This window comes from Amphiprion ocellaris, chromosome 23 (genome assembly GCF_022539595.1).
Source record: "Amphiprion ocellaris isolate individual 3 ecotype Okinawa chromosome 23, ASM2253959v1, whole genome shotgun sequence".
In the NCBI taxonomy this organism is placed as follows: Eukaryota; Metazoa; Chordata; class Actinopteri; family Pomacentridae; genus Amphiprion; species Amphiprion ocellaris.
The window spans coordinates 7,924,711-7,943,933 of NC_072788.1; the positions used below are offsets into that span (position 1 = coordinate 7,924,711).

At 40.7% G+C, this 19,223-nt stretch overlaps 1 protein-coding gene and 2 non-coding genes across 4 annotated transcripts; 2 read left to right on the plus strand and 1 right to left on the minus strand.

The window, feature by feature from the left end:
- Positions 1 to 864: 864 nt before the first annotated feature.
- On the minus strand, positions 865 to 18,699 carry prox3 (prospero homeobox 3). Of its 2 annotated transcripts, none has more exons than XM_055007903.1 (7): positions 18,387 to 18,699; positions 15,321 to 15,413; positions 12,314 to 14,185; positions 10,525 to 10,631; positions 8,411 to 8,523; positions 7,297 to 7,402; positions 865 to 2,580 (listed from the first exon to the last, which is right to left on the minus strand). In XM_055007903.1, the coding sequence occupies exons 3-7, from the start codon at positions 14,181 to 14,183 to the stop codon at positions 2,407 to 2,409; spliced, it is 2,370 nt and encodes a 789-aa protein (XP_054863878.1). In that variant the 5' UTR covers positions 14,184 to 14,185; positions 15,321 to 15,413; positions 18,387 to 18,699; the 3' UTR covers positions 865 to 2,406. The 2 variants fall into 2 exon arrangements, with proteins under 2 accessions (XP_054863878.1, XP_054863879.1); XM_055007904.1 differs by having other exon boundaries at positions 18,578 to 18,678.
- trnai-aau (transfer RNA isoleucine (anticodon AAU)) lies at positions 9,135 to 9,208 on the plus strand. The gene has a single exon. It is a non-coding gene; the product is annotated as a tRNA-Ile (tRNA).
- trnai-aau (transfer RNA isoleucine (anticodon AAU)) lies at positions 9,508 to 9,581 on the plus strand. The gene has a single exon. It is a non-coding gene; the product is annotated as a tRNA-Ile (tRNA).
- Positions 18,700 to 19,223: the final 524 nt, after the last annotated feature.

Genomic DNA, 19,223 nt, shown 5'->3' on the forward strand with positions numbered 1-19,223 from the left:
GCATCATTCAAATGTGCCAAGAGATAAGTTTAGACTGCATTAAATGAAACAAGATTTTTTTTATTTTTAATGTGTACTTGTGATCTCTCAAAGAGCTGCTGGAGTTCTCTTTAGAGCCAATCTGCAAATGTGAAAGCTAAATGCACATAGATGCATATTTACATGCTTGATTTTTATTTTACTTTTGCTCATAAACACTTATAATGATCTCTGTGTGATAAGGTGCTAAATTAATACTTTTACTTTGAAGGATAAGAGTTAAAATTAGTCAATAAGTAGAAAATCAAGACTTCTGCCTAGTCATGAGCTTAATTTAACAATTAATCTGTGCAAATATTAACTAATACCTGCATGAAAATGTTAATTGGCTGCAATCTGACCTGATTATTTCTCAAATGTGTCTGAAGTGCTGAATCCAAAAGCCAGTAAATACTTTCTGCTTCACAGTTTGAAACATTGTGCTCCTTCCAAATGTCCTAAATATAGACAACACAGACAAATATTTTGCAGTGGGCTTGTTTGAAACAGAAAATAATTCTCAAATGTGTGTGAGCTGGGGATGTTTGCACTTATGTGTGTTGAACCTCTTATTTTGAAATTTAACCTACTATGTGGAGCATTTGCTTAACCAGGCTCAGTGTGACAAGAGCCTTTGTCCAGTTTGAGTCAAATAAAGGACACATACCAGAGAAATTGTGTTTGTGTGTCTGTCTCAGGTGGTTAGACTTAGTCCCACTATCCAAGTATTAGTGTCGCATGTGTGTTACTGTGTTAGATTAAAGGCTTAAAGTATGATAGCATTAGTGTCGCCTACCAGAACCAGAATCTTTGCCTTTCTCTGCAAGTAAATGTGAATCCAAAACGTCATGACACAAGCCTGGTATCACTTTAATTCGCTTGATAAGTTTAAACATCAAAATTCACCAAAGTTTTAAATGAGGCACAGATTCTACAGTGAAGAATATGTACAATAGAAAAGATGAGAGAAACAGAAGATGCAATAAAAACTGCAAAATCTAGGAAACATGCACTTCAAAAAACACCAACATTTTCATGAACAGAAACTCGGCTTTCTTCAAGATAAGGTCGTGATATACAGCAGGTGGAGTAGAAGCTTCCTCTTCAGGGAAACAAATACACGAATTGTGCAAGTGGCCTATTTAGTCAAGCGTCACATTAAAAGAAAACATTTCAACAGTAAGAGTACATCAAGGAAACAACAAAACATTTAAACTTTAAATTCAATATACTGTCCCTCCTGACAGAACTGTAGTTACACTCTGATTACATTGTGCCATCATGTACAAAAGCTCTATAATAATTTAATACTGAACAAAGAGATGGATATACAAGCAAAAGAAACCCACTGATTTGAAAATACTGACCAGAAACAAGGGTGTTTTCTTACAAATACACTACTAACAGCTGCTTTTTGGTGAACATTTTCTAGCCTGGATACAAAAATTTAGATTGGATGTTGGAGAAAATTTCAGAAATGAAAGGAAAAAGCATCCCGAAGCCCACACACACACACACACGCCCACACACACACACACACACACACACACACACACACACACACACACACACACACACACACACACACACACACACACACACACACACACACACACACACACACACACACACACACACACAAGGCAAGGCAACAATAAAAGGTAATATCGAGCAAACAATTATATATTTAACAATGAACGCCACAGAGGCAGAGCAGCACTGAATGGTCTGGGTGTTATTGTGAGTTTATCGCTGCTTTTCTTTTTTAAATGTTTGTCAGGAAGCTGGAATTTTTCTGCTCTTAGCTCGGAGGGAACTTGGGCTGTGGATGCCTTGTCTGCAAGTATTCCAAACATGTACATTTTAAACAACCACTGAGCGGATGCATAGAGTAGCATTTTGTCATGGAATTTACAAGGGACTGTCAGGGAATGCATATATTTTCATCTGCAAAACGCAACACCACACACACATGGCAGCTATGCATATTTCCTTATTGACAAAAACAGTCTGTGGAGCTGCAGCACCTCTGTATTTAACTTTAAACACACCTGCAAGAAGCACAAGTCAACTGACTGCCGAGGACTGTCTGCAGAGGGAATTCCTGCTCTGTCCAATTCAATGTTCCAGTCACAAGACTCTTATTACAGAGTGTCAGCATGCGTGTCGGTTTAAGCATGTATGTGTCCTCTGCACACAGTGTCATGAGGATTTATTTTCTCCAATGTGAATGAGGTGGATTGTAGAAGTGAGCCTCGTAGCAGTTCTCACAGTTGATGAATGCTTTGATAAATTTTCCTTTTTTTTTTTTTTTTTTTTTTTTTTTTTTTTTAGTAAGATCGCATGCATTTGTGCATTTTTGTATAACGCATGAAACCTGTTCAGGAATCAGCCGACCGGACAGCCGGGCAGCCTGAACGCATCCGGTAGAGGACTGTCCAGTTTACAGATGATTTTATAGATTCCTTTCTTCCAGCAGGGGTCGCTGTCCCTCCCGGTCCAAATGGCAGAGTAAAACTCTCTCAGAGCCACTTCGGACACCTCGATGAACCTCTCAGGAACCTGCAGGCGCAGACGGAAATGTCAAAAAATGAAGCGCATTTACAGCAGATGCAAGTTGAGATTCAGTCATACACCCAACCACCAGCTGGACTCAGAACTGCGATTTAATTACACCTTGTAAAATTATCTTTTCATTGCAGTATTAGTGTTTCATCCGGTGTGCTGCTATTGTGAGGAAGAACATTTAGTCAAAGCCAGGAGGACACAGCTTTCATCAGCGTGTTTAGTTCTGCTCCAGTTTTGATTGTTTTTTTTTTTAAATCTCTTAATAAGAATTTCTGAGCAGTGAATGGTTTTGCAGCCTTCACATGAGGCGCGTTACAATACATGTCATAATTACCATTCAGTGCACCCACACAGGTGTTTTCACTTGTTTTGTCTGATGGGGATATTCAGGCCGTGTCTTTTATGTGTGTCCCTAATTCTCCCGTTGGTTGTATTGCAGAGTTTGGCCGTTTTCACTGAAAGTGTTCAAGTTTTATCGCGCTGAAAATGGCTAATCTGTTACAAAGACAGGTGTCAAAGGAAGCATTATTGTTTTCAAGATTTATTTTGGGGATTTTTGGACATGCAGGGAAATGAGAAAAGGTCCTCTGCTGCTCATGGCTTCTGCACTCTATGACACTTGAGATATAAAACATCTATTCACAGCTCTAACTTGATCTGAGGCTCATTCAGCTAATAAACTCACCATATGTGCAGGTGAACGTGGCTTTTGAAACTCACAATGCAGCTGTGCCACTTTGCTCTCAACACCACAGAGATGATTTAGTATTTCAGCGTCGCCTTGACTTTTTGCAAGAGACTTTGATCAGCAGCTGCAGTGTCTTTACTGCTTTCAATGTCGCATTAAAGTTTCCCCTGCGCTAAAAGAATAACCACCTGCTGAAGTTTACACTGAATAAATCCAATAACTCTCAGAAATTGATGATTGTTTCCACACAGCACTCAGTGGCCCCTTCAGCAGGTCAATGATTTAGAATACTACTTCAGATTTCTTTCTTTTGCAGAACCGTACACATATAAAGTTATTCTACGCACACTAAAGGCAGCAGCATATTGCACTGAATAAAAGCAAAATCACAGCACACTTCATTCCGAGCAGGTGAAAAAAAACTCATCTGCTCTTATAAATGGGTAATTTTCAATTGTATGGTATAAACGATACCTTCTTTGATACGCTTTAACTTTGAATTTTCCTTTTTATTACCATATTTAGGTTTATTCAGTTACTTAATGCAATGAGAAGCTAAGCAAGATCCTCTGTACTTGTCTCAACTTGACATTTCTCAATAACAGCTGCCTACAGTGAGAACAACACTCAAAAACCCTTGAATTTATAGATATAGAATATAGACATTAACAACAAGCACATGCAAAAGCAACTCTGTTTTCATATATGCATCTATACTCTTCACCAAGATCTTTTTTTTGTTTGTTTTGCAGTAGTTGAGTGACAGTAGAGTCTGAGAGTAGAGTTTGGCTCTTTAATGGTGACCTCGAGAAAATTAAGTAAACAACATTTTTTTGTCTCAATTCAATGAAAAGAATATAAATTGAGAAAAAATTTTGCCACATATGTCCTTGTAGAACTTAAAAAACTGAAGCATACAATACCAGACAAGGTTTGGACAATATTTATATTTTTCTACTTGCAAAAAAAAAAAAAACCCTGAATACTTCAAAGCTTTGAAATAACACATTTGCATTTCAACAGTAAATCAAACACACTGTTGTAGCCACTGTTTGCTCCTATAACAGCATTACACTTAAATGGTAATATGCTGCTAATAGAGAAGGGAACGCATTATAAGTTGTATAGTGTCGAGGTAATGTTGGCGTAATAATCCTCACTGTACTAATGTAGTAAAGACAAACAATCGTCCGTGTTTTCAGTATTTCAAGGGCAGTGAATGTTTCTTTGAGTGCAGTTGCAAATATCAAACACTGTGTTGAAACTGGGAGTTGCAGCTGCTGCAGAGTTTCATTACATTCCACAGCAGGGGTGTTAAACACGTGGCCCACAGGCCAAAATCGGCCCGCCAGATGGTCCAATCCGGCCCGTGGGACGATTTTGTTACAATTACAGAGAAGACATTAACTGTAAATTTTAATTTGTAAAACTATAAATTTCAAAAAATTCCTAGACCATGACAAGTTGTTTTGATCATAAAGTAAAATACTAGATTGCTCGTTCTTTTGTCTTTTTGTGTCTCATTTTTGTAATTTTTGGTCACATTTTCCTCCATTTTTGTGTCGTTTGTAGCTTTTTTTGTCTCTTGTTTTGTTTCACGTCGTTTGTCTCATTTTTGGTCATTTTGTGTCTCATTTTTGTGATATTTTGTCTTGTTTTTGTTGATTTTTGTCTTTTTTTTTTGTCTGACTTTTGTCATTTTGATCATAAAGTAAAATACTACATCATTCAGTTCCAGAGACCTGCGACTAAATGTTGTGTTCCTTTGTAAAAACACTGATCTTTAAGTTCTAATGTGTAAATGATAAACTGAGCCAGAATGTTGTTGAAATTGAATTTAGATTCAGGTTGCTCATGCTGTTTTGTAAAAAGATAATTCCTTAAATGTAAACATTTTCAGAATGTGCTTTTTTGCACTAAAACACAGAAAAAATTTGGAGACGTGTATATTTATCGGTTATTATGCTGTGATTTTACTGGTCCAGCCCTCTTCTGATACAACTGGGCTGAATATGGCCCCTGAACTAAGATGAGTTTGACACCCCTGATCCACAGAGATTTACTACATCTCAGAGCAGAGTCCACATCAGTGTGTCAGTCAGGAACTCCAGTTAACACCCAAACAGCAATTCTACAGCAACATCCTTCTGCTTTACAGGCCCTTCAGATTGTTTTTCAACTGGACTGTGACCCAAAAGACATTTTCAGGCTCTGTCCACATAATCATGATGCTGCCACCACCATGCTTCATAGTGTGGATGCCGTGTTTTTGATCATGTGCAGTGTTTGGTGTCTGCCAAACATAGCATTTAGAAGCTAAAGCTTGGTCCAATCAGACTAAAGAACCTCATTCCAGTTCACCTCAGACCCCAATTTTTTAAAATTTACCATAAAGCAGAGTGATGGAGTGCTACATCACAGGATCTGGCCTCCATAGACGCCCAGCCAAAACCCAAATGAGACTATTTGGGATGATTTGGACTCCAGGGGGGAGGAAAAGCAGCCAACAAGTGCTCAGCTTATGTGGGAACTCCTTCAAAGGCATTTCAGGTGAAACTGATAGAGAAAATGCCAAGAGTGTGAAAAGCTGCTATCAAAGCAAAGCTACTGTGAAATGCAAACTTTCAAACACACTTAAGTTTGTTTAATATATTTTTTTGTTTACTACAGAACTCCATGGGCAATTTTATATGTTCAATGTCTTCATTTTTGTTCTACATTGTACAAAATAGCAAGAATGGTCAGTTTAGTTTATGTGTTTCTACATGACCATCTCTACTATATTGTTGGTCAGCATCCTGCACTGTGCCAACCAAGGTCACATGATTATTGAAAGCAGCTTGAGATGCATATCACTATATTCTATACTGCCGGGGTGTCAAACATGTGGCCCGCAGGCCAAAACCGGCCCTCCAGAGGATCTAATCCGGACCACACAACGACTTTGCAAAGTGTATAATTACAGAGAAGACATTAACTGCAAATTGTAAATTTGTAAAATTATAAATTTAAAGCAATTTCTAGACCATGACAAGTTGTTTTCATCATAAAGTAAAATAGGTTCTTTTGTAATTTTGTCTCATTTTTGTAGTATTTTCTCTTGTTTTTGTTTTTTTGTTGTCTGATATTTGTCGTTTGTCTCATGTTTTTGTCGTTTTGTGTTTCCTTTTTGTCTCACTTGTGTTTTTTGTCTCATTTTTGTCATTTTGTGTTTTGCTTTATTTGACATTTTGTATAGTTTTTGTTGTTTTGTGTTTTTTTTTGACTCGCTTGTGGTTTTAGTCTACTTTTTTGTTGTTTTGTTTCTTGCTTTTGTCATTTTTAGTCTTGTTTGTGTCATTTTGTGTAACTCTTTTGTGTAATTTTTTGTCTCTTTTTGTTTTGTTTCGTGTCATTTGTCTCATTTTGTATCGCTTTGTGTCTCGTTTTTGTCATTTTGCATTTGATTTTTGTGATATTTTGTCTTATTTTTGGGTTTTTTTGTCTGACTTTTGTCATTTTGATCATAAGGTAAAATACTATATCATTCAGTTCCAGATACCTGTGAATAAATGTTGTGTTCCTTTGTAGAACCATTGTAATCTGTATGTTGTAACGTGTAAATGATAAACTGAGGCATGATATTGCTGAAATCAAACTTATTTTTCTTCAGAAATTTGTTCATAATGTTTTGTAAAAAGATAATTCCTTAAGTGTGAATATTTTCAGAATGTACTTTTTTGCACTAAAACAAAGGGAAACATTTGGAGTTGTGGTTATTTATATGTTATTATGCTTTGATTTAACTGGTCCGGCCCACTTGAGATCAAATTGGGCTGAATGTGGCCCCTGAACTAAAATGAATTTGACACCCCTGCAAACCAATCAGCTTCAAGGTCCCCAACCCATAAAAAATAATTGCATCATGCTTTCAGTGCACTGTATGGCATCAAAACACCCACCCAAGGACTGTGTACAGTTACACAATTAGCAGAATGAGAGCTGCAGTGCAAAACAGACATGGCGCTACACACTCCTCTCACCTGGTAGACGTTGCTCTTATTGTAGTGCATGTTCAGTATGCGGTAGAGCTCCGTGTCGCGGCCCACTCGCAGCTGACTCTCCCGGCCCAGACGAGGTGCGCCGTCCCTGGGTCACGGAGACGCACAAAGAGACTCATTTAAATGCAACCGTTGTAAAATCCAGAATGTATTGTGAGGAATCCACCACCTAATGTCATTTCTAAACACTCAAATGCAGTAAAAGAATATCAAAGTTCATTTATAATCTCTTTGTCTAACCTCCAAATCATTCAAAGTTTCAAACAACATGGAAAATTTTAAATATTGTGCATGATATAGTTTTTTTATGGGTCATTCTGCCTCAATTCACCAAATGCCCCATGCCTGACCATGTATAGATCTTTTTAAGTGGTGAATATTGATTGAGTTGACCATGTGTAAAATCTGAGGGTTAAAGGAAACATTAGTTTTTGAGTTAAATTTTTTTAAAGAGGGGTGGGATCATGCAAATTTTGCCTTTTTTCAGTCCAATCTGTGGATCAATGTTTAAAGTGCAGGAAATAACGTAGCTCGAGTCCTGAAATTTTGCAATCTCATTGATGCACATATTGTCTTTAATGGTACAACCCTGCTTTAATCGAATAATACAAACCAGTGATATTATGGTGCAAATTTGGTCAAAAAATGTTGATGTTTTTTCCACCAACCTTTATTTTTCACCCTAAGAGGCTGATTTGTTTTCCTGTGATTAGCAGCAATAGGAGCTTCCAATTGTTTTATGAAAAGTGGCACCAAAATTTCAAGTCAAACGTAAGATGGTCAGGCTTGAACAATTCTTTAAATGAGAACTGAGGTGGAATGATCTGGATAGTGAAACTGGATGACTGGCAGGAAACCACGACGCTTCATGCTGAGCATAAAACAGGAAACCCTGAAGCATGACAACAAAGTTTTGCCATTCTGCAAATTGTAATCCTTCTCTCTACAAATGACCAAACATACGAGGCAATATGCACAGCAGCTGAATGTTAACTAAAGTAAAAGAAAGGCTATGCCAGCTCCTATAAAACCCAGTCACACAATGGAAGTCTTGCCACCACAATGAGCACAACATGCCAAGCCAAGCCAAACCCACCGGGTGAGGGCCTCTCGGACAGCCTGGCGTGCAAATCGCTCCATCTGGATGTAGAAGAACTCTCTGAAGTTACTGAACCATTTAATCATCTGGGAGGTCACACAGCGGTTAAACTGCACAATGGACAGCAGGAGAGGAAGTGAGCAGGTGAAGAGAGAATCGCTTGTTAGATGATTTTCATTCAGCATTTGCACCGACATACTCATTTAACTAAATAGCGTATATGCGACATATAATATATAGATTTTACCAGAGGTGGCCAGTATCATGAGGAGAAAAATAATTTTTATCAAAAAGGGAAAAGGAGTATGAGTTGTCAGCAGTGTTGCAAAGAGGTGACTTTATGGATGTCTTGAATATGGAGAGTTTGGAGGATTCTCTGATGCTTCAGGGGAGTGAGTTATGCAAATTAAAAATCTATTTTGTTTTATTCATTACAATTAAAGGCGTTTTGGAGTATTCGCGGATAACAATGTTATTCCCTGTAAATTTTGACTATGTGACTATAATAGTTACTGTCCAAATGGAAAGCATCCTCCTTTATCTGGTATATTACAGCAGTATGCTTGTCTGTTATTGCATTTTAATAGATGCAGTAACTGGAATACTGCATCCACTTCCAGCTTATTACGCTATTGAGCGTGATTTTTTGCTTATGGAAAAATTAGTCGTGAACACTGTCATGATTTCGGATCGAGTAGCCCTGTTAAAAGTGACCAAATCAGGCCGGTTAGCTCAGTTGGTTAGAGCGTGGTGCTAATAACGCCAAGGTCGCGGGTTCGATCCCCGTACGGGCCATCGACGTTTTGACCTTATCTCGTTCCTCATGCAAACGTTGATTTGTTGCGTTGCCTGACGACTCCAAAAGCACTGCAAGTACAAAGAACTTAATACACTAGTAGTAACTGCTGATTCATAATTGTTATATCCTGTTTGTTCGTAGAGCTGCCAGCCAACCTATGCAAAAAAAATACCCCGCATAATTTCATGAAACCTGGTGTAAAGGAGCAATAAGGCCAAAAGACGAGTTCATCATACATTTCACCAAAATACATACACTTAACTTTGAGTTTATTGAAGTTCAGCACTTTAAACATGGCCGGTTAGCTCAGTTGGTTAGAGCGTGGTGCTAATAACGCCAAGGTCGCGGGTTCGATCCCCGTACGGGCCAACGACTTTTGAAGAAGCACGAAATCCTCAAGAATACTTGCAATGTCTCTGAAATTTATCAAGTGTATCTCATACAAATAAAAATTTAAATACATGGAATAGGTTTACATATTTACTACAACTTTAGGTATATTTTGTTTTTGTGGGATCTTTACTTTTACTGAAGTATACGCTCTCAATACTTTCCACACATCTTAATATGTGAATATCCAGAATACACAAATCCTCTGAGTCCCCCTATTATATTACTGGTTATGAAGGTCATTTCCTGTCAAAAGCAATGATAGATTGTCATTTGTCTGCACTTAGTTCAGCTGTTCTTGCCAAGATATGAATTACTACAGTATCTGATTTGCTATTTCATAATTCTGATGCCTTCAGTGTTGCTCTACAACAAGCGAGGTCCAAAGTTGTGACTGGTACTGTATATATCACAACTCTTTATATTTTAACTTACTGTTTGTTTGTCAAGCCCATGTAAAAAACATTGTAACTGCTGGTAAATTGAGATGCAGATTTAGCTACTAGCTCATTTCCATCTGCAGTCCCTGGGAACATAGGCAAAATGGTAAATGTAGAGTACATAATATAATCACCAGTTTGAATGATTATTTCCATAAAAGGGATGAACTTTAAATTCAATATTTTTAGGAGTGAACATGAGCTGCTGTCAAGAAGCATCCCTACATTATGATGTTGTCACCACCATGCTTCATGATGGACAAGGTGTGTTTGTGATGATTTGCAATGTTTGGTTTTATATCATTATCAGCCTTTCATTACTGTCAAAAACTGGCTTTATCTGTAGTTCGGCCCTAGATTTCACCCTTGCATGGAGGAAGAAGAAGTCCTGGATATGGATGGCTAGCCTTCTATAATTGTTTTGAATGTAGTGTCATTCATTGATAAAATCTTGTTGCAGCACTGTGATGGGGTACACACACCTTGACATCAGGGAAGTACGTCTTCAGAGTGTTGGAGCTGGGATACCGAGTGTAGAAGAACATGAGCTTGGCTTTCTTCAGATGGCAGGGAGACAAGCCCTCTTGGGTGTACACATGAGGCCAGTTAAGGAGATACACATCATTTTAAAGACACACATACAATGCCTATGGAAAGTTTTCACACCCCTGTGAAGCATAAGTCAAGAACATTTCCAAGTCACTGAATATTCATTGGTATACAGTTAAATCTATCATTAAGATGGATTTAAGATGGATGGATAAATCCACCTACAGTTGTTCCTTAAATACACAGAAAAGTTCTCATCTTCACTCATTCCATTCACAAGATCATTTGTTGCTTTTTGTTCCATATTTTCATACTGAACTTGGTAACAAGGTTTTTGTTTACTTTGCACCTTTTGCATGGAATATGTTGCAGAAAGACTGGAAAATAACTGAGTTAATCTCATTGAGTGCTTTTAAATCTAAACTGTGAGTTCTCCAGGCTGATTCCACAAAATCCACTTGTTTTTCACAACGTGCTTGTAAATTTATTGATTTATTGTTTTGTTTGTTTGTTTTTTGTTATTTTAATTATGTTTTAACTGTGTTTTGTATTTGCTGCTGCCTATCTTGGCCCTTGAAAAAGAGGTTCTTAATCTCAACAGGATTTCTCCTGGCTAAATATAGGTTAAATAAATTTAAAAATTAAAAAAATAAATGGAAAGAATGTGGCATATGTGTGAATCTGTCTAGAATAGGTCGAACTCAAAAACCGAGTGACCGTGCAAGATGGAGACTAGTGAGGGTGGCCACCAAGACACCTATGACTCCTCTGAGGGAGTTACTTCACCAGTCAAAACTTTATGGCAGAATGACAAAAAGAAAGACACTGTTGAAAAAAACTAATTTTAAATCTCAACTAGAGTTCATTCAACTGCAAGAAGGTTCTTTGGTCTGAGACGTAAATCGAGATTTTTGGCCGTCAGACTAGATTGTATGTTTAGGAGACACCAAACACTGCACCTCATCACAAACACACCATCCCCACTGTAAAGCACGGTGGTGGCAGCATCATGATGTGGGGATGCGTTTTGGCAGCAGGTCCTGGAAGGCTTGTAAAGATAGAGAGTAAAATGAATGCTGCAAAGTAACTCTGGAGGACAATGTGAGGAATCCTGATGCATTTTGCAAGAGAACTGGGACTTGGTAGAAGACTTATTTTCTGGTAAGACAATGGCCTGAAGTATACAGCCAAAGCTATACAGAAACAATTTATAAACAACAAGGTGAATGTTCTGGAGTGGCCGAGTCAGAACCCAGACTTAAACCAAATTGAGAACTTCTGGCTGGTCTTTAAAAGGGCTGTTCACTCATGATCCCTGTATAACTTGACAGAGCTTGAACAGCTTTGCATAGAACAATGAGGTAAAACTGCAGTATCTAGATGACTGACTGAGACCTATAAACACAGGCTCAATGCTGCAATTGTTTACAGAAGTGGATCTACTAAATACAGACTTGAAGAGAGGTGAATACTTCTGCTACCACTTACTTGACGTTTTATATTTGTATTAATCGGCATAAATTTGTAGAAATCTGTTTTCACTTTAACAAGAAAGGGTCTTTTGTTGTTAATTCTTATCAAACAAGCTGGATTAAATTGCCATTATTCAATGCCGAACAGCAATAAAAGGCGAAAACTTCCAAGGGGGGTGACTACTTTTTATAGGCACTGTAAACAGACACCGCTCTCCCCCATTCCTCCCAACGTGCTGACAAAAGGATATCCCCCCAGCTGTCAGGTACAGCTCTCCCCCGTCCATCCCTCCGCCTCCTCTCATGCCCCCGTCTCCCCTCATCGCTCTCTCCCTCTCTCGGCCTCCGTGGCGAACAAGCGATGGGTCCAGGTGACCGAGCAACGGGAGAGGGGGGAAGGACGGGTGAGACGAGGGGTGAGACGAAAACTCAAGGAAAGGGTCGGAGTTCAAATAGTCCTTGCGGGACGGTGGGAGGTGGGGGAGCTGATGGTGGTGAAGCGAGCGTGAGAAGAGCTGCTGCATTGAATAGTGCAGCAACGGGAGAGGGAGAGGCGGGGGTGGGGGAGGAGGAGGGGGAGGCGCGGGAAAGGAGGATGAGGACGATGAGGAGGAGGATGAAGACGGGTGGAAGGAGGAGGAGGAGGAGGGGTCCTTGGGTTGTGAAGCCGGAGGCAAGAGGGGAGGGTGGGAAAGAGGAGGAGGGCGAGGTAAAGAGGGGTGATGCAGGGTGAGGTTTGGGTGAGAGGGGTTGAGGTGAGTCGAGAGAGGGGGGCCAAGGAGGGGGTAGGCCTTTCGTGTGTCAGATGACCTCTGAACAGCCAATGGCATCCCCAGATCTGGCGGTTCGGTGCGATGAGGCGGTCCAGGCGGCATCGAGCTCCCGTTGCTCACCTTCTGGAGCTGCTTCTCTCGTTCTCCGTCCTGCCCTCCTGTTTTCTCCTCCTTCCCTCTCGCCGTTTCCTCCCGTCTTCCTCTCGTCAACAGCCCCATCCACACTCCCCTCTCCTTGCCTCCCTCGTTTCCCGGATCCGACGGCAGGAAAGAGATGGCGGCCGGAGGGGAGGAAGGAGTGAAGTCCGTCATCTCGGTGTAAAGGCGGAGGACTCGGTCGATGACTCGGGCCACGGCGCTGCCCAGCTCCAGCTTCAGCGCCTGAGCAAACTTCTGTCCTCCTTCCTCACCCTCGTCTTCCATCCCTCCCTCCCAGTCTCCCCTCACCAGCCCTCCACAGTCTAACCACAACCCCGATCCCTCCATCAAACCCTCAAAGTGCAGCCCTCCTCCTCCTCCTCCTCCTCCTCCTCGTCCTCTCTCCACCTTCCCCTCTCTGTCTTTGTCTTCTTTGCGTTTGTGGAAGTTGTCAAACGGGGAAGCTGAGAGAAGAGAGAAAGACTCCTTTTCCATCTCTCCACCATCGATGTCCTCTTCATCGTACATCCCCTCTGTGATGTCCTCCTCCTCCAGCATCCCCACATCTCCATCGCCTCCACCGCTGTTTCTGTTGCCGTGCTTCCTTTTCTTCTCCTCCTCCGCCATGTGCTTTTCCCCGAAAGCCCTCCATACTTTCTCCTGCAGCGCCTGCAGTCTTTCTCTCGCCTCCTCCAGCTGTTCCTTCAGCTCTTCCCTCTCTCGTCTCCTCCCAGCCCTCCCTCCCTCACGCCTCTTGCCTCCCTCCTCTGCCTCTCCGTCCCTCTGTCGGCCTTCTAGCTTCATCCTCTTCACTTTCAGGACGTCTTGACTCCACTCGGCCGTCAGGGCGGCATCGCTGTGCCTCTTCTTCACCCCTAACAAGTTGTCCTCTCCCTCCATCCCTCCCTCCTCTCCTCCTTCCATCCCTTGCTCCACCTGTCCATCCCTTTCTCCTTTGTCTTCCTCAAAATTTCTGTCTTCCAGGTGTCTGTGTGAGCTCAGGTTTGGGTTGAGTAGTCCTCCCATCCTCCTGTGGCCTCCGCCTGGCTGGAGGAGGTGGTGGATGAGGGGGAAGCCAGGGGGTCTGAAAGCCGGAGGAGGGCGACCGGCCTGAGGGTGAACTCCAGGGAGATCTGAAGAGTTGAGAGCAGGAGCGAAAGAATGTATCTGAGGGGCAGAATCATCAAATAGATCTGTGGGGGAATCCATCGCTGTGGAGAGACAGAAACAGACAGAGAGTAAGAATGTTGCTGCTGACAGTTTATCATTTAGTGTCCTACGCTTCAGGTTAAGTTTTCATTATACAAAAAAAATGCAATATAATGTAAATGGATGAAGGTGTGTTTGTTAAAAATTACATTAAGATCGGTGTTAACATTACTGAGATGTTTACTAGAACCACTCTATGCAAAAGAAGCAGGCCTTATTAAAATAGCTGACAGTTTGTGTGAATTGTCGACTAAAACAGGAATCTGAGAGGGGATGTTTTTAATTTTTTTCAATGCCACTTTCAATGAAATTCCATTCACCTCAATTCCATCAATCCCAGAAGCGAATATCTCAAAATCTGAAATGGAAATGAAATTAAAATGTGTCTCTTCTGTAATTTCAGTGAACTGGCTACTGCAGCTGGTTTTAACTCAGACTTCATGCGGATTCTTTGGACCACTATATGATATTTACAGATATCTGAAGGTCTGTAATGATACGATGTTTAATGTTAATTCAGAGGGCTGCACTCAAAGCAGGACAAAGTCACGTGACAATTTAACAGAATCAGTCACACTTACAAAACTAAAAAAATAAAATAAAAAAAAAGACAAAAGTATGACAAGGGAATCTGATTTCCTAACTCTTCCAGTCTTTTAATCCCTTAAAATTCACCATTTTTTACCGACAAAGACTCAAAGTTAAGAAGCATTTTGTTTGTTGGAAGCTTGCTCCTATAAATGACAGAAGAGGCAAGAAACTATAGTTTTAATAAGTATGAACTGTTGCTGCTGCTGCGATTATTGCTCTGGTATCTGTATCTTATAGGTTGTATTTTTTGAAGATTTGTGCTTTCAAACCTCCTTAAATCTGGCAAAATTTCCACTTTTTGTCCACATTTGTTTCAGTTATTAAAAAGCAGTTATGCTGTTCATGTTCAGTGCAAACGTATTTCATCCATTAACTTTAAGATGATGATATAAGTCGATGTATTGGATTGGATTGCTGCAGACAGACAGATCGTTACACCTCTGGTTTTACCACCTAATACTGTCTCTATGTGGCCTTCATGAGTGCACATGGCTGACACCGAACAGATGCCCATCGTGATGTGACTAGAACATGACTTCCGCTTACCTGGACAGCAAAACAGGTCACTGGTCTATCACAGGATGCAGCCACTTCCACTTCGATAGCAACAAGAATGAGCTGCAATGTCCTTGCACAAAGCTGCAAGATATAAGCATTTATATAAGCAGATGAATTCTCAAATGGCTCCCAACATTTTTTTTCAGTCGGGTTGATTTTCTCTGTAACATATCACAGAAGGAAACAGGTCTAGAGGTCAGGCCACGTGCTGCTGGTGCATTTGGGTTAACATCTGGCTCATGATCTTTGTCACATACCACCCTGTTCTCTTCATGCTGTCTTTCCTGTCGCTCTCGAATATGTGCTGTCTAAGACAGCACAAACGTCGTAAAAATACAGGACAAAATGGAGGCTGATAACTGTGCTTGGAAAACAAAAGTGTGGGAGACATTGCTAGACGTTTTTTGCTGGAATTCTTTCTGGAAACTTTGTGTAATCATAAAACTCTCAGTATGCATTCCACATAGCCTCCCTACAATACCTGGAAAAGCTTGTAAAGTGGAGGGTAGGGTATATCAGGCTTATAAATCTCATTATTTGATCAAGATCAAAACTGCACATGCCCATTCCTCGTTTTTTTTCTTTTTTTTGTAACCTCCTCTCCCTCCCGACGCCCCTTTTTCCTTCCTCTCTCATCCTCTCTTCCTCCTCTCTCCCTGTTATCAGTTCAGGCAGCTTGTTAAGCGCTGTTTGATCAGAGTGTTTACTGTCAAACACACACACACACACACACACACACACACACACACACACACACACACACACACACTCGTGCACAAAAGCGAAAGAGGCTTGAGAGAGGGCTAACAATGGTCAATGGTCCTTGTGGAGTGAAATGGAGTGAGCGCAGCATGTATGCATGTGTGTGTGAACAGTATTCCTACTTAGCTTTGATAACACCCCTAATCCACTTCAGATGGATGCACCACAGCTCAGTGAACAGAAAGACGGACAGATGATAAATGGACAGATGTAAGGACAGACTGGCAGAGGTACAGCAGGTAGACAGAAATGCAGAAAATACATAAACATGCACGCAAAATTTTGCATTTTAGACGAACTGAGCCACTCAGTCGTCACTTGCCAGCATTAAAAATGACACATAGATAGATGTATGGATAGGTGGATACCACCAAAGTTCCCCTGCTGCAACATGAAGAGAATAATCCTCCTATAAATAGCTAAATATCAATTATTCAAATGCCCTCTCCTCTCTACTATAATACAGCCCAGATGGCAAGCCAACCAATGCGCTTATATCAGGGGCAGATTAGCTTTTCAAAGCCAGTGGAAAAGCTGCACAAAATATGAACACTGAGCAATGAAAACGAAAGCTATTAACCAGTAGATTAGGCTTAAGAATGGTGCACTTGGACTGCTGGAGCTGTCACTGGGAAAACTGACAAGTGGGAAAAAACGAAATAAAGCGCACATTGGTATTAAATAGTGCACGTCAGTGAGTTGTGTTGGGAAATTTGCATGCAAAGATCAATGTGTTGGCTGCATTTTTGCTGGAAAAAACAGAAACATATCACACCTGTGAATCTGACATGTTGGGGCTAATTGCACACAGACAGCAGATATATTTCATGAAACTGTTTATGGACAAACCATCGCCTCTTACATAAGGATAGATGAATATAAACCCTAACTGCAGATTTATAGCTGAAAGTAGGCTGTGTGTGCTTCAACAATATCAAAAATATATTCTAAGGGAACACTATTTTTGATTTATTTTGACTGGGCTTGTCATTACCAACATGTTTCAATAACATTCTGAGAAAGTTCTGTAAAGTTCTACTGATGTTTTCAGCAGAAAGTTTTGTTTAAGTTCCCAGAGAGTTCTTCGTAAAGGCAGGATACCTAACAAGGTCCTAAAAATGTGTGGTAATAAGAGTGTTCTGCCCTAATATTGGCAAAACTGAATGTTGCACCGAAAATGCTCTTTTTTGTTATCATGGAACATTGTGCAACATTTTGGGAACGTTTTATAAATCCTTTAACATATTCCCCCAAAAAATCTTCAGAACATTGCAGCCAGAATATTCCACCATTCTTAATGTATCGCAGTACAAGAACCTCTTATCAAGAACGTCCTGTCATCTGAGGTCTCAATTAAAAGTTTTTTGAAGAGAACATCCTTTCTCATCATTGTGGAAACATCGTATAGAAGAACGTTTTATCATCGGTTCCCTCAGCAAAATGGGAAAACATTCTCAGTTTTATATATCACATTACAGGAACGTTGCAAAATGTTCCGCACCAAAAACATCATGTCATCTAAGGGCCTTGATTACATCTGGAAAACATTTTTGAATGTTGGTTTGAAACGTTCTTACTTTATTATCATGGAACATTGTGACAATGAAGAAGAACATTCTTTAATGTGTTTCTTTCATATCATCCTCAAAACGTTGCAGAAAGAATCTTCCACCCTTTTTTTTATCATATCACATCACAGTAACATTTTATATAAATTATCTGAGGCCTTGACAACATCTGGAAAACATTTTTTGAACGTTCTCCCTTTGTTATCATGAAACATCTGTGTTCCTGTCAAAATCATCGTAATGTTGACAATACAACAATATATTTGCTTCACATGAACATTACTGGAAATAAAAACATATTCTTAAAACGTTCTTTGAACATGTGATCAAAACGCTTCCTTAGAAACATTATTAGAACTTGCAGGTGATGTTATGGGAACGTTTCCCGCCAGCTGGGATGTTCATCAGTGTAACTTTTGTCTTACGTTATTTTCTATGCATCTGCGATGGAACTTTGAATAATTCATTTTACTGTTTGAAGCTGATGTGTGAAGCCTGCGCGTGGCAAACATCTGTCGGCCCCTGCCACGCGCGAGGAATCCGCTTTTCTGACGCACAAGCTGTCAGTTTCGGTGTGTGCGCGCGCGCGTCCGCTGACTAATTGGCAGCGGTGGACTAATGTCGCAGTACGAAAACAAAGATAAACACGCGGAGAAGACGAGCTGAGCGGGGCAGAAAATAAAAACGATGTCAAACACCGCGGTGAAGTTTACATTTAACTCACTCTCAGTCCCAGAGAACAGCTCCAGAGGTTCCCTCGAAGCTCAACACTCCAGCCGCCGCTCCAGTGCGCTCTGTCTCGGTCTCAGGCACCGGACGGGCCTCGGACATCGGTGCGGGCAGAACTGAAGCAGCTTTCAGCGGGATGTTTCCTCCTCCTCTCTGCTCTATATTTGTTCTCTCAGTTGTACTCACCGACCGCCTCCTCTTTACTCCAGTTGTGTCACGGCGCCGGTTCTTTCCTCCCTCGCGGATCCATCCATCTGTGGCTGCATCAGCCTCACGCGCTGCTCCCGGTGTGGAGTGGCGCGCGGTGGGCGGGCGGGCGGGCTCGAGAGCTGTCCACTTGACGGTCCGGTCCCTCCCATGTTGGCATGACCCCCGGTATGAACACAGACAGACACACTGATCGACTGATGGGGCTGCAGCCATCACTTTTAATTTGAAATTAACGAGCTTTTCCTGATACTGATGATAGCAACAGTTTATTACAGATGGGGATAAGATTAGAGATGTAGATGGAATAAAGAACATTTTCTGTTCATCTGAAGTAATGAAACTGCATCACAGAACTCAGCTAGCAGGAAATCTACAAGTTCTAATAGCATTTAAACCTTTTAATCTAATATTCGAAGAGCGTTTTAAGAATGTAATTTTCAGTAATGCTCCTATTGAGTTAAAAGAGTTTCCATTGCAACGTTCAGAGGATGTTTGGAGAACATTGTCAGGAACACAGGTGGTGCTTCAAAGAAGGAACGTTCTCAGTGCATTAAAAAAAAATAACAAAAAGTTTTCTAGATGTGATGAGGCCTCAGATGATTTTTATAAAATGTTCTTGTAC

Bases quoted from the DNA above. Each gene is read 5' to 3' on its own strand.
- prox3 (XM_055007903.1), bottom strand. From the start codon at position 14,183: ATGGATTCCCCCACAGATCTATTTGATGATTCTGCCCCTCAGATACAT. The intron at 7,403-8,410 runs GTGGGTTTGGCT...TCCGTGACCCAG, and splicing joins GTCCGAGAGGCCCTCACCCG to GGACGGCGCACCTCGTCTGG. The intron at 2,581-7,296 runs GTGAGAGGAGTG...CTGCGCCTGCAG, and splicing joins ATAAGAGCAACGTCTACCAG to GTTCCTGAGAGGTTCATCGA.